Source organism: Egretta garzetta, unplaced genomic scaffold (assembly GCF_000687185.1).
Source record: "Egretta garzetta isolate BGI_Z169 unplaced genomic scaffold, ASM68718v1 scaffold369, whole genome shotgun sequence".
Classification (NCBI taxonomy): Eukaryota; Metazoa; Chordata; class Aves; order Pelecaniformes; family Ardeidae; genus Egretta; species Egretta garzetta.
In genome coordinates, this window is record NW_009260837.1 from 1,320,835 (window position 1) to 1,336,310 (window position 15,476).

At 39.6% G+C, this 15,476-nt stretch overlaps 1 protein-coding gene across 2 annotated transcripts in view; it reads left to right on the forward strand.

The window, feature by feature from the left end:
- SVIL (supervillin) overlaps positions 1-15,476 on the forward strand; it is a 64,002-nt gene that overhangs the window by 223 nt on the left and 48,303 nt on the right. The window contains exons 2-7 of one of the 2 annotated variants that reach the window (XM_035902427.1): positions 4,939-4,996; positions 5,123-5,274; positions 5,683-6,367; positions 10,852-10,935; positions 12,969-13,856; positions 14,990-15,024. In XM_035902427.1, the coding sequence (XP_035758320.1) occupies positions 4,989-4,996; positions 5,123-5,274; positions 5,683-6,367; positions 10,852-10,935; positions 12,969-13,856; positions 14,990-15,024 (1,852 nt within the window). In that variant the 5' untranslated portion in view covers positions 4,939-4,988. The remainder of the gene's footprint in view (positions 1-4,938; positions 4,997-5,122; positions 5,275-5,682; positions 6,368-10,851; positions 10,936-12,968; positions 13,857-14,989; positions 15,025-15,476) is intronic. The other variant, XM_035902428.1, reaches the window with a different exon arrangement.

Here is a 15,476-nt window from a genome sequence, read left to right on the forward strand (position 1 = left end):
TAGGTTAAGGAGTAGTTGAAATTCAAAAATTCAGAGAGATTTCTTTGTACAGTAAGATTAATACTGAACGCAAAGGTATTAACTTGACTTGTAGTCGTGGCTACTTCCAGTCCCCTTTGGTGGCTGGCAGAATCACTGTACTTGCATGACCAACTGACTACACACTGAATTTTACTCTTGCATGCTGAAGGACCTGCACTACATATGGGTTTGGGAGTTATTTTTTTTTAAAAAAAAAAACAACTTCTGCCTTAGTCTGAATAGCTTATGAAGAAAACAGCAGTTCCTTCTTTATCTTTTGACACGGTAGAGGTGAGAATTAATTCTCAAATTAGAGGAAATGACAATCTGCTTGGAAATAGTTCTTGACCAGTAAAGGGTGACATTTGACTGAAGAACTACATGTAACTGGCATAAAGATGTTCCCTTCACTCAGGGATGTTGTGGATCTCAGAACTTTGATTAAAACAGTATGTGTGTTCTGATGGTATTTTTACCCTTTTCAGACAAACTACAAGGCTAGATGCACTAATCCCAACATAAAGGAACTGTCTTGCTCTTTTAATGTCATATGTTGCAGAGTTCCTTTAGAAAGGAGCCCTTCTTCCAGCATAACATTTAAGTGATATTTAAGTGATGTGCTTGCTTTTATATAGAATCATTACAGATGTTCAGAAAGACTTCATCGACACAATGTTGGAGTAGAGTGATATGCATTTATGCAATAGAGACTTCCTGAGAGCACCAGTCAGTAAGAATACATAGTCCCTCATTATAGCCTTACAATCATGCTGACCAACAAGTTCATTGTGAGAGCCTTCACTTGAGAAACCTTCTCTGTAAGTTGCTTTCCAGTGAACTAATTTCTATTTCAAGATGTCTGTTTCCTAAGAACTTATTCTCGTAATAAAGGCATCAGATTTGGTGTGTACCAGACTTAAGAAGAAGTTAGCAGTGGGAGCTCATGGCTACATGGAGGGGACTACTTAAGGCCAAACACTTTCTGGAAATCCACGTTATTTGTCCCATCTAAGGCCTAACTTTGATCCAGATTTACACATGTTGGAAAATCGGAGGAGTATATTTAATTTTCAACTGATACAGACTGAACTGAGGTTCAAAGAATCGAACAGAAGTCTCACACATTGCTGCCTACTGCAGTTAAGCATTGAACATGTTAGTATGCCTCTGCTAGCACAGACAGATGATAAATGCTTCTTAGCCTGTTTTGTAGACCATCATCTTTCCAGGTGAGGAGAGGAGGAGGAAGGAACGAGGCTGGTAGGCTATTGTGTTAAATTTTCCTCAAAATAAAAATGCATATACCTGCATTACACTGGTTATTTACGATCTCTGAGAAATTAAGCCTCTGGCAGGTGAACTTTTGATCCACGTCTATTCAAGGTTCACAAACGTATGTGCTCACTCTCTACTAGACTTTTGAAAGGCTTGATTTAGTTTTTACAACTTCTGTATTTTAAGAATAAAACTGTCACATGCCTGCAACTTTATCCACATGTATCCCCTCTGCTGTTATCAAAGAGGACTTTCAGCAAAACCATATTTATATTCTGTAACAAATGTTTCTGAAAGATTTCTGAATTCTGTAAGAAATCTTCCACCTTAATTTAGGGAGTTTTTTAAACATTTTTGTAAGGTGTACTCCAAATGTACTTCCTGGTTGTTATTCTGGGAAGAGACATGGAACAATAATGCTTTTGCTGAAAACTGGTATTATAAGGTAAATTCTGCTCAGAAGGTCTACAGTTACCAGAATTGAGATGCCTCTTGACAGTCTACCTTAAAGGGTACCCTACCATAGCATCCTACTCAACATCCTAAAATAAAGCCTGAATTTCAGGGCTCTTTCTGAACTGTGGCTGTTCTTCCTGTTGCCCTTTGATATACTGACCAACAGTGCTTACAAAGTGCGCTGCCATGTAATAACTCGCATAAGGAGCTTTTACCATGAAATTAATTATTTTAAGCTTCTTAGTCTTTTCTTGTGTGCTGAATCAGAACTTAGTGCTACCTTTTACGTAGAAATATTGTTACTCTTTAATGCTGTCATGGGTGTCTTTGAAATGGTGTAGTTTCTGATGGTCATGTGGAAAAACGTCCCATGAACAGATGGGAAATTGGCACCAACGTACTCAAATTGCAAACTGAAAAAGAGAAACCCGATCACCTAAGCTCTCAAGGGCCAACCAGTGTCCTTGGAAGTGAAATCCGACTGGCTTTTGTGTTTTGAAGTCAAATATTTTATTCGGCAAAAAGAAGTCACTAGAGTAGAAGACTCCTGCATTTTATCTTTTGTTTTGGTTTGGGTTTTTGTGCTTCCCAGGAGAAGAATATTGCTGAAGCTGCTTTCACAGAAAAGCTCTGCAGATGTTGGCCAACCTAGCTGAAATTACTGTCTGGAATCTCAAGTGTGGAAAAAGTGTAAGGCAGCATAGAATAGTCCCATGCTATTTTTGTCCCATCTTGTTTGGGAAGGTGTTGGAGAGATGCTTCATGAGGCCAGTGCTCTTTTTAGGACTGCAAAGCGGTAGTAGAATCTCTGGAACTTCAGCTAACACGTAGCAAGAGGGTGTTGAGCTAATGCTGCTGGGAGTTCTTTGGATGTTCCACATTTCTTGTATGCAGACAACTTATAGTCAAGTTTCCTTTTGAGGGGGGGAGGGGAGTAAGACTTCAGTATATGAAAGTATGCTTTAGAGCTTTACTAAAGCTGTGTAAAAGACCTGCTCTCTGATGATGGTTTTAGGGACTGTATAAATCGGTGAGTAGGGAAGAAAAATGATCAGGATTTGGATGGAATGTGGTTTTATTAACTGTGAGCTGTGGAGGCCTTTGACCTGTCTGAAGTGGCAGAACAATTATGGGGTTTGTTTTGACCATTTTATGTATGTATAGCCAACAGATGGGACAGAAAAACTCTTAATAGCCAGAGGAACAAACTTAAACAGAAGTAGATTTGGCAGATTTGAGAGCAAAGTATTTATGAGAAATCATTTCCTTTGATGTGAATGTGAGACAAAGGCTGGTTTCGTATGGACAAGTTCTCTGTTTAGTACAGTTCCATTGCTAGCACAGCTTGAATAGGCTGGGCAGCAGCGGGAACTGCTCATGCATTGAGAGAAAGGTCTATGAAATACAAAGTAAGAGCTCATCTTTGCTTTGGTGTTGGTTCAGGATGCAAATTTTGCATTGGCCAAGTCCAGTTCCCATCCATCTGCCAAAATACGTGCCTGGAGCTTGCTGACTTTCAGTGGCTATCTTGCACACTCAACCTGGTCAACAGCATAGGCTTCAATCTGCTTTGCTGCAGATGCTGAAACTAGGCATGGAAGAGGTGCCCCTTGGGTTAGCACTGCTAAGTAGCTGCATGCTTAGCTACTCTGCACTGCTAGTTGCATCAAATGTCTATGTGTTAGATTTTTTTCATGGCATGATTACAATCTGAGCTAACCTGACTTGAGAAATTGAAGCAGATAGCTTGAGTCTGCTTTCTGTAAAAATGTAGACTAAAGGAGTTGTTTTGGAGAGTGGCCCAGTTGATTTCTTTCCCCTGTTAATCTCACATTCTCAGTAGGCACTCATCTGTAGCCTTGGCCTGTATATTCATACTTCATTCATTTGCTTCTCTGAGTAGTCATGATCAGAATACATTCATTCTTGCTGATCCAAGACGTTTTACCTGGAGTCTGAGTGGCTTTTCAGCACGTAAGGTAGATATGACAGCCAATGTCAATAGTATCTCCCTTTGAAGTACGAGCACTGGTATTGACTACAGCAAACTTCCTGGATATGTGTCAGCTAAGCTGGAACGCTGACTTAGCTATCTATGCATGTGAGTTCTTGCAGTGGAGGAAAGGGAGAGAAGGTGCATCTGACCTTTAAAAGGGTGGTGTTTCAATAATGTTTATCTTCTCAGTAGCTAGAGCGATGAAGTCTGGCAGGGAGAAAAACTGATAGTTTTACTTCTGCAGTGGTGTGGAACAGTGTCCACTAGCACACAGCTTTTAGCACCACATCTTTGCCAAGGCAATGATATGTGTATGTGTGTGTGTTCGTTAGGCACACATCCCATCCCAGTCCACTGCATCACTTGACAGCCTGGATGGTTTCTCTTCGTGGTGGTAAGAAGTCACAACACACTTGTTTATGTAGCACTCGCTGCTCCGGTGTGGTTTGCAAGCATCACTGATAACTGTGCACATACGTGTGTATATATAGGGATTACTTCATCTGTCATGCCTCCTGTTGGTTCACTACTGTTTTGTGAACAGTGACAGCTGTCTGCTAGTACATAACACCACTGAACAGTTTAGGGAGAGAGAAGGAAAGTATGTCCAATTAAAACTAAAAGGGAAAATTAGTAAAGTAGAAAGTGATGGACCATGCAGGGGTATCATGAGGGTATATGGTAATTTTCACTCCAATCGTGAGTCACTGGGATTCTTGGGATTTGCTCAATGTAAGAGAGTGGAGAAATAAGGAACAGAGGACACTGTTTCTCTTTAAACATAGTGAGGCCCAACCTTTGTGTAGACAGGGCAAGCAGTAATTCCATACCACCTGGTTTTGTAAGGGGTTACTATAGCGTGTAAGCTTGACCTCAGCTCATCAAAATAAAACTTGCTCAGTTCATACAACATCTTGAAAACTGCTACGGTGCATAGCATATTCTAGCGTAGCCTGGAAGTACCTGGAGAGTAGGACTCCTTGGTATTTTCACCTATGTGCCTAATGCACTTTTGACAGCGCAAGCTGAATAAAGTAGGAAAACAAGAGGAAAATGCTTGCTCCCTGACAAAAGCCATTTCAAATGTCTTGAGTTGACTGTTCCTTCTTATTCTAAAGCATTTTTAGCAAGTTTCTGTGAGTTTCTGAAACTTAGTAGCTTATAAACTGTATAATCTTTTGTTGTCTCAGTTTCAGAATTAAGAAAACTGTTTGAACCAAACAACCAAGATTTTTTGGAAATGAAAAGGTAAAAAAAAAAAAAGTCTTTGGCCTGTAAAACAAAACACACAGCTTGTTTTGTTACCTCCTCTTAGAAGCTCTCCCTTCAAATACTCAAAGATGCCTGATTTCACATTTTTCACATCTTTTTCAGAAAAGAGAGAATAGCTAGACGCTTAGAGGGAATTGAAAATGACACACAACCTATGCTTCTACAAAACTGTCCAGGATCAGTCACACACCGTTTACTAGAGGAAGATACACCAAGATATATGCGTGCAACTGATCCATACAGTCCCCACTTAGGTAAGTAGTATTTGTCAGTTAATCTTGCATTGTTGAATTACTTCATGTTTACTACCCTATCATTTGTGCAGTACTTGGAAAAGAGTTTTATAGAAGAGCTGTGGTCAGGGTTTTTTTAACTTGCCTTTTATTCTCCAGATGTCTTATTTGAAAAAGGTTGATAATCCATATTGTTTTAAGACAACAATAATTTGATATGAGACTCTTAAAGACCTACAACTAATACACATTTCTTAATCATTTGTATGTGCTTTTGGAGACATAAGTGCAAAAATGTAATGTGTGAAGTCACTAGTACGCTTTGATTTGGAAGAAAATGGGAAGCTTTTACTTCACTTGATATGAATGGTGGGTAGGGTACTCAGAGTTTTGGGATGGACTTGCTCATGTATGTTGTACTTTTGACAGGAAGATCAAATGAAGAGGAGGAAACTTCAGATTCTTCTGTAGAAAAACAACCCAGATCATCCAGATACCGAGCAGAAATCACAGGAGGTAATACAGAGCCCTTGTACAGTACAGGAAACATGGATGTCCAGGAGCTAGAGTCAAAAGCAGAAAGAATAGCTAGGTACAAGGCAGAGAGGCGGCGCCAGCTGGCAGAAAAATACGGATTATCTCTTGATTCTGATTTGGATTCTGACTACTCATCCAGATACACGCGGGCAAGGAAAGATCCCGACAGTGTGGAAAGAAAGGGAGTGAAAAGTGAAAGGCAAGATGATGAAAACAAGGACTGTGGCTCCCTGTATTTGAGCAGGACTGAGATGAAGGAGTCAAAGAGTGTGATTTCTGAATCCAAAGAGTACTCCAGCCATGAAAAAGATGGTGTTCCAGATAAAGAAGACCTCTCAAATGAAAAGAGTGATAGAAAAGCAGATGATGACAGTGCCATTAGACAAGCTTCTGACCCTTCAGCAACCTTGGATAGTTCTATCTCCCTTTCCCTTTCTGGACGAGAATCTTCCTCCTACAACGAAGTGCCAATATCACCAAAGCAAATCCCCAGAGAGTCCCTTTCTTCACCAAAGCGGGCAGCCTCACCAATCCATTTGCAGAATGACCAGCCCTTGCACAGTAACATCAGACAAAGGTAAGCATGATTTTTATTTATTTGTTTGTACAGTAGGTTCCTTAATCTTTATCACAGTCTGCAGTGGTGTCTACAGTATTTATGAGAATGTATTTATTACTTTTGAAGAATATATTTAGTGGCTTTGGATGTCTCAGGCTGGATTGGTTGGGTTTATTGAATCACAGTGTATTTCTGATACAAGGAAGTAGGGTATCTATTTCTATGATTAGATATGTCCTTGGTTTCACTTTATATTTATAGAATTTATGCTAAAATTAGGCCCTTTGAGTGGGGTGTGGAATAAGTTTAAGATTTTTACACAAACTAGAAATTGAAGCAGTTATGGTTGAAAATCTGCTGCTGTTGTTGTTGTTTTTTCACAACCTGTCAGAGCAAGCCTTTAACTTTTTTCCTTTATAGCCTGTAATTGTTTGGGTGGGGGTTTCCAAGTAAAGGCAAGCTGTTTCTCAATGAGATTTGAATAACTTCATGATTGCTTCTGCCAATATAAAACAGGTCTCAGTTAAAAGCTAAAAAGTGTCTTGGGTCAGTTGAAATAATAGTTGATTTCTTTTCCTGCTGTGAAAGTATAAAAACCCTTTTAAACTGTGACAGTTAGTCTTTCAGATAATATTGGGGTATGTGTGTGAAGGGGCAGAGAGGAGAGTTTAAATTCGATGCTGAATTTGGATAATGTAGCCTCCCTCATGGTATGCTGAATTACTTCAGATTTGACAAATTTACTCCAGTAATAGGGTAACCAGATTCTTCCAGAAGGGAAAAAAAAAAATAGTTTTCATGGATTTCAGATTGTAGTTTCACACTGTAGTGCAAAAACAGACTGTCAAAGTGTTATAGGGACTGAAAACAGCATGTGACTAAGAATTTTTTTGAAGTATGATTTTCTCTGTGATTCTTTAATTTCTAGGTAGGTGGATAAATGGAAAATAATAACTGCAAAAACTTAGGTTAAAATGTTGCAGCTAAATATTATGTAAATTGTAATTGTAACTTAATTGTAAACACATCTGAATCGTGCTGAGCAGTGCTGACTGTTTCTAAAAAACTGAAATGACCTGGCATAAACTGAACTGTTTACACTCTTCGGCATTTTTTCCAGTAGGTTCAGAAACAAGCTACCTTGACTGGACTTCTCTATCCTTCCCATCAAAATCACAAAACTTGATTCTTATTTGTTGTGGCCTTTCTTATTAACTCATATAAGCATACCTTAAAGCTTGAATGAGGAAGCAATCTTCCACGTCAAAGGTTAACCACCTGGTGAATTAATAGTCATCTATTTACAGGGCCTGTAAACTGCTCAAATGTACTTAGTCTTCTTTTTTGTTTCACTTTATTGCATAGGATACACCAGTAATAGTCCCTTAACACTGTTTTTCATAGCTTGTCATTATTCAGGTGACTTCCAGTCTTGCTGTCTATATGAGCTGTCACTGGATTCTCCCAATTAAGCCAAAAATTTAAAGGAATATTGTAATTTCAAAAAAGCCATCAGAAGGAAAGTAAGTTAACATAATTAGGAGATAGGAAATAATATCTTATATTTAGTTTATATTTTAAGCTTACAATTCTGCAACTACAGTAAGGAAAATATTCATTGCAGGATCATCCATACAACTGAGACCAGAGCAGTACTGAAACTCCTTGAGCTGACTAGGCTATTCCAGGCTCCAAAAATTGTTTCTGAAGCAGTCTCGACTCAAATATGACAAAATATTATTCCTTATCTTCAGATGGTCAATTTGAGATAAATCTCTTGATTAATCCAGTTACTGATAGGAAGGGATATTGGAGCAACGGACCTTTGGCAGGCTGTTTGTTTTATAAGGTGAAGGAAGGGACAAAGTGTTCAGGCTTAGGAAAGCAAAGAGAATAGCCCATCAAACTTTATAGCCAAGAATCTGTCTGCTGCAGTGTAAAAAGGGGGTTTATTTACTCTCATAAAGCAATCCTAGTCCCCGTTTCTGTGAGGGGAAACCAATGAAACACTGAACAATGAAATGCTTTCTAGGTTGTTACTCTTCCAACTTGGGAGAAGCTGCGCTGGGTGCAGCATCAGTGGGATGGCACTTGCCCTGGTGAAACAGCATGCTGGCTGTAGAGAGACACCTGAACCTGCTCGTTCACCAATTAGCCTTTAATGTGGAGAAACCAGGTCTCCTTATAAAGCTCTTTCATTTTTAGCTAACAAGTGTGGGTTTTTTCCTAATGCAGCTCTATAAACCAGCTACAAGTTCAGACTGAGCAGGCTGCAGGCACTACCAAATCATTCATTTTTACTTCTCTTTTCTGCAGTAGTGCCACACTAACAAATGAGAGACCGTGGTGAAAGCAGCAGGAGCGAGTCAGAACTTAATACAAATTGCTGACTGCATTATCCCTAATTTCAGATTCTTTCTGGACAAGGCTTAGACGGTCTTTGTGTAAAACATGTTTCCCACAATTACTGGCTGTCTTACCTTTGAAGAAAATCATCTGCACCCACCAAGATGTGGTGCGGCTCTTACAGCAGCCAAGAGTTTAAACTTAGGATTTGGTCTCTTGTTTGGATACGTGTGTAGGCAGTAGGTGGTATTTTAAAGGCCAAGTTGCCAAGAGCCTGTCCTTCATTTTAATACTCTGACAACTTCCAGTGCCAGGGCGTACTCACTGGTGTGTTATTCAGAGATTTAAGAATAACCTCTCAGAAACTCTCGTCCCTATTTCCGAATGGTAAAGTAGTCATTGCCTATTTCCATGCAGTCTGTTTAAAATTACTGTGTGGTAGTGTCCTGTAAGGCCATTTGCACAAGCAAAATGAGGACTAATGCCAGCTTTCCAGGTGGCTGCTATTTTGAAGTCCATTCCCCATTATATAGGTTGCAAAATTTTTATTAAATTTAAATTTGCTGAGTTCAAATTGGGAAATAAATGCAGCTTGCTTTGGAATACATATAAAAGCGTTGTGCCTTCAGTCCTAAGACGATTTAATAATTAATCCTATTATCCATCACTGAGAAGCCAACAAAGTGCTGAGAAGGTATCATTTGACATTGTCTGCATTTGGCTGCTGAAGTGGCTGATTAATTCTAAATTCAAAACATGGCTTGCGTTCTTCTGACTGCTCTCTTCAAAGGATGAATGATCAAGTACAGATAATTGCTGATTGGGCCATGCCTACTATAAAAATGTGCCAAAGTACACATTAAGAGACGAGAAGGAAGTTTGCTTGCTTCAAAGGAATTCCAGCTACCTGGTCAGCTCCTGTGAAGGGTTTGTACCCCCTATTCGGTCAGTTCCTTTAGGAATTCAAAAACATTTGGAAAAACAAAAGGTGTTTTAACAGTCGGTGTTTGACTTTGTTCTAAGCTTGGTTTGGATAAGGACAGCTGTAGGTGAGTTCTCAAATTTAAACTTATTTGCAGTAAATAGACTGTTACCTTAAGAACAGTCCTGACTTGACCTTTGTCAACTATTTTTATTAGAAGATCAGCTAAGAAAAATTGAAGTAGATGACCTGGAGCTTAATTTGGGATTTTCATCCCACATGGCTCTACTGCAATGCAAGGTCTTCCAGATGTAGCTATCGGTAATGGAAAGCAGCCTGGCCGCTTGTCGCCTCCGGGGAGCGTGTTTGTAAACATTAGTGTGGCCGGACAGTCTGCGCTTGCAAGGTTAAAAGTATTTGATGTGATTACTGTTGCTGAGGGACTGTAGATAAAGGTGGGCATTAGGAAAGCACTTGAGAAACTGTAGGTAGGTAGTCTGCAGACACCCTTTCCTGTAGGGCTTTTAAAAGTTTGCAGTGTTCTTGTTTCTTTTTATGCTTTCAGCTCCAAAATGGAAACAGAATAAAGTCAGGACACGATCAAATTGGGGGTTACTTTGTTTTTTAAGCTTTTCCTTTCCCCTGTCACCCAGTTACACAGCATGTTTTACTCGAGCTAACTTTGCGTTTCTGAAGCTTTTGTGATAGAGGGCTATGAGAGGAGAGAGAGGTTCCAGCTGCTCCTGAGAATTTCTTAGGAAGTAGGATATAGCCATCTGAATTTCAGACTTCATTAAACTCATATTACTACTTTGTTTTAGACACAGTAGTCTTTACCACTTTAAACCACAAATTAAGGGAATGGTTTTAGCAAGTTTTCCAGGTGTCCTTACATAAAACCCTTTAAACTGACCTGCAATGGCAAATGGCAAAAATAAGATTGTGTGGTTGCTTTCACTTCTCAAATTCTGGACAATGTACACTTGGGAAAGTTACCGTTGCAGAATATTTAACATTCAGGACATCTTTTAGATGTTTGTGGAATTAATATGATAGTTTCTTTCAGTTTATCACCTTTCGATTTGACTGATGTGCTGTGCTTTTATTTTCATGAACAGTCCTCTGCAACTGAGTAATTAGAAAACAAAAAAAGTGGTGGGGCGGGAAGATTGGGAGAAACAACGGGAGCATGTGTTGAGATCTCAACAATTACCTGAAGTTCTGTTTTCCGTAGTAGTGCAGGGAAAGCAAAACCTGAATGGTTTCTTCAGAAAGATTCGGAAGGGGACACACCTTCACTTATCAGCTGGCCCTCCAGGTATCATAAAACATAGCTATGTGGCTAACAACCAGACTACAAACCTCCCCTTTCTTTCCCTTTACTCTGTCTTCATTTAACACTTGCCTTTAATTTTCCTTTAACAGCAGCAAGTTAAAAAGTGTTGTTTCTTGCGGATAAACAGCTGTTGAAAATTTCTGAAGCATCTGCTTTTCTTGTAACTTACGACCGATTGGTATTTTGATGAAGAAGTACAAATGCCTCTAGCTTCTTCCACAGCTACTATTATTCTGGCTTCTGCTAATTTTTGTAACTTCTTATTTTATCCCACTTTGTACTCTGCAAACCAGCAGATTTTTATACCACACACCAATCCATCTTGGCATTTCCTACAATTATTTCCTTGAATTCCAAAGGACATGATACAACAGAAGTCAAAAATTTATATTGAAAAGTAAAGCAAAGCAAGATCTTGATCAGAGCTACAAGCAGCTGCTTTCTCCCAGTTCGGTAACACATACCATTAGTCCACCATGCAGGAAGACTCTTTTCTTTAAAGAAGTAATTAAAGTAATTCTTATAACCCAGTACTAACATCAGTGTGGATGTTCTGGAGAATGCTTGGTACATGTAGGTTAAGGAATCACTTTTTCAGACTGAACACACTTTCTGTGCTTAAGTAACTTTGAGAAGTTTCCCTGATAAGTGCACCCATCCTCAGAGATAAGAAGCACCAAAATATTAAAAAGGTTGGTGTTTCAGATAACTTTGGATATCCTGAATTATCCTCTCATATATTAATTTGCCTTTTTTTCTACACCTTGCTTTTTTTTAATAATGCAAACTCCAGAAAGTCTGTTGGTAGCAAGCTTGGAATTGCACACACTTTGAGCTGGATTACTTCCTTTTAAATAAAGAGCTAGTCTCCTATTGTACTTGAGTTTCTCTCCTTCCCCAGAATTACAATAATTTTTTATACCCATTTGGGAGGGGAGGAAGTACAGGGCTTTCATTTTCAATACTGTATGTGCGATATTTACAAACGCTCGCCCTGTAAGCTGTCTGAGCACTCAGCGTGGCTGTAAAACTGCTGGAGAGCTTGCCTGCAGTTGTAGTCATAGAGCAAAGGCTGCCTCCGGCTGTACGTGCTTGCCTTCCATTAGTGGAGTTGCATTAAGTGTCTAAAGGTAGAATACAACTGTTTTGCATGGATGTTACACAAGTCTAGAGGTGTTTCTAGAAAATACACTGAAGTAAGGTAACTTCGGTATCGTTCCTGTAAGTTTTGCATGTTAGAGTGTAATGAAATGTTTTAAAACAGAATGCCTGTTTCAGTTGGGTTTTGGAGTTGGTTTTTTTTTGTTTATTCCCTTTCCCCCCTGCAAGCCCTCTGAATAGCAACAGCCATGCCATAGTTTCACTTTGGGCTTTAAGGCTTGCACTTTCAACATTTTTTCTCGCTTACTGAAACAGGGTACACTACTTGTAACGTTTCAGATGTCTTGTATGATACACAAAAGCACAAGTAAAAAGGTCTCTGGCAAAACATCTGAAAGGCTAGGTGGAGATAGCAATGTGTTTTTTCATCCCTTTCCCCAACGCAGCAGCATCTTGATATGACATAAGCTGCCCAGTGTTTAGACATCTTCAAAAATCTGACTACATAACATGATTGCCAACGGAATTTACAATTTCAGGCTGAACCCAACGCTTTGATAATATAAAAAGCGGTTTTCATCATCTTGTTTGTTTGAGACTATGGGCATGTGCTGTTTGACAAATGCAGTTGTGACCTCATGGGAACATGCTGTACGTTTTCAGAGCTTGCTCAGTTACCTTCTCAGGAGTCGTGCATGTTTGAGGGCCTGTAAATCACTTGAATGTTTTTGAGCAATGTTACTGCTAAGATTCAGGGGGGAGGAGGGGGTTGCATCACAAGATTGCTTTCTTTTATGTATCGATCGCTTTTTATTTTAATACGATGTTGCTGTCTGTACCCACAGTAGGTGTCTGTGTTCCTTCCCAGATTGGGTATTGCTGTTCACAGCTTTAATCCTTTTTCTTTCTTAAAGAGTAAAAGTTAGAGAGAAACTGGTGAAAGAGGAAAGTGCTCGTGGAAGCCCTGAACTTGTCACAGACACAGTATCTCAGAGAAAATCCCATCCAGTGCCAGCCCACTACATGCCTCTTCAGACAGAAACATCTGCCTTTGATAGGGTTATAAATCAGCCCGTCAGTTCAGTCCGCCAACCAATACATGGCTATATTCAGCCTGCTGGCATTGCTCACACAGCTCAGCTGATGGCAACAGAAGAACCAGCAAACATCTCTGTTGGCAGCCACCTCCTACCAGACAATGTTAGCCTCTTAACAAAACCGTCAGCAGCCACTGCATCAGAGAGTGAAAAGAAAGAGGCACTTGGTTATGGAGCAAAGCCTGATGAAAAAGATTCCTTGGAGGGTGAACAGGCTTCCAAAGGCAGAAGACCAATTTTGCCATCTGAGATTCGCAGGCAAGGGAAGAACCATGAAGGCCTTTTTGGAGGAGGAGAATTGGATACCCCCGTGGGGAGTTCCTCTTTCGCAAGCAAGCTGAAAGTTAACTCAGAAGTTCAGAGGGAGCTGGAGTGCAATAAGAGGCAGGCTCCTGAGCAGCAGTTTAAGACCCCTGAGAACATAGAAAGGAGTGAAGCTGTTATGTACATACAGAGTGGGTCTGTATCACAGCCTGCCAAGGCAAAAGCTCCTGTTCGGAAAGTGTCGACAGCAAAGCATAAAGTCCTGACTCGCTCAATGTCTGACTATACTGTGGCTCCTAAGCTAGAAGCTTTTAAAAGTAAGGAGAGCATGGAAGCAAATGCACCAAACGGTGAGATTGGCATGGTTGACACAAAAGTCTCTGTTGCCCAGCTCCGTAATGTCTTTCTGGAGACTGCTAATGCCAACAAGAAAACAGAACTGTAGGTGACATTTCAGATGTATTTTCGTGTGAAACTTGCACGTCCTTGGCAAAAATTACACACACTCAACAGCAGTTGTGTTCGGCACTTAAAGCACACAGCTTAGCTCTCACCAGTGTGTACTGGAGGCTGAGATGGTTTGAATCCCGCTTTTGTGCTTCTGCTTGCTAGCGCAAGTTGTGATGTGGGGTAGCTGGAATGTGTACGTCTGCGCATGTTACCGGAGGAGCATGCAGAGTGATCTCTAGTGAATTGTTGAGATGCTTACATCTGTGCTTTACTTCTCTCTTCTATTTTCTTTTCTATGCGCTTTCTATCATGCGGTGTAAAAGTGAATCTCGGTTTGAGATGTCAACAGCAGGCAGCACTTTGTCTGCCAATGGTGACCGTGAAAGAGGGCCACGAAGGCCGAGGCGCTATTTTTCTCCTGGTGAAAATAGAAAGACTTCTGAGAGATTTAAAACTCAACCTATAACGTCAGCAGAACGAAAGGAGACAGATAGGTAGGCACGCATGTAGCCTGTGTAGCGTTCTGGTGCAGGTAGACATGAACAAGCTTGTGAAGAGACTTTGTTCACTTATTAGCATAATCATTTTGCAAGATTATTGTTTCTCTTTAGCAACAATCAAGTATTTGTTGTAGCTTCTTATAAAATAAAAACCAAAACACTGCCAAGAAACCAATTTGTTGCGAATCCCCCCCACGTAAAATGGTGAACAGTGGATCATCATAAAGTATTATAGCTGTCTGGTTCTGTCTAATAATAAATGCTTTTGTCTGTTTTTATATAGAGTTTCCTTTCCACCTGTTCTGCTTTATAATTTACTTTTTTTTGTAAACAACCAAAGCTACGTATTTTATGTTAAAAGAGCTGGCAGCAAATCTTAGACTTTATCTTCTGCAAAATGAACTGGAAATAATTTTCCTTTACTGTATTAAAGTTTGGCTGCAATTGCTTGCCTTTCTGCTTTATTAAAGGATGTCAAAGTGGAAACTGTTGAAACTTGAAAAATAGGTAAATTTTTCCCACTCTTAAGACTTGTGAGGTCCTGCTACTTCAGATGGAGTTTTAATTTAATTTTTGATGTCTTGTTTCCAACTAACTTCTTTCTGTTTGATAATTTTTCACTAGGTCAATTTTGAGTGCAGAAATACCAACTGCTGAAGGTATGCTGCTTACTATTTTCTGAGGAAGAAACTGGGAGCAAATGTGTTTGTTTTGTTTGTTTTAACTGGAGAACTATTTGATAATGCAAACAAAGTCCACTTGAACATAACTATCATCACCTATAATATGTTTGAAGTACCACTTTTCCTTGAGCCATGTCTACTACAGACTTGATTTCAAATTGATTTAAGTCCGAAAGTCTGTCTGTGGATGCTGAACTTCATATGTGAGGCAAGGAGTGGAATGGCTTGGCACCTTTCAGCATAGGGAGGGTTTTTTCTGATTTAGACAATAAATAAGCTAGTTGATGGAAAAAAAATACACATTTTAATCAGTGGTCTAGAACTAATAACTAAAAAAAGCCTTTACTGTAGTGTGAAACTGATATTGGTAACTTGTTTTCTAGGTAAGGAAATTGCAAGGTGCTGGTTATTAAACAATATAAATCAGT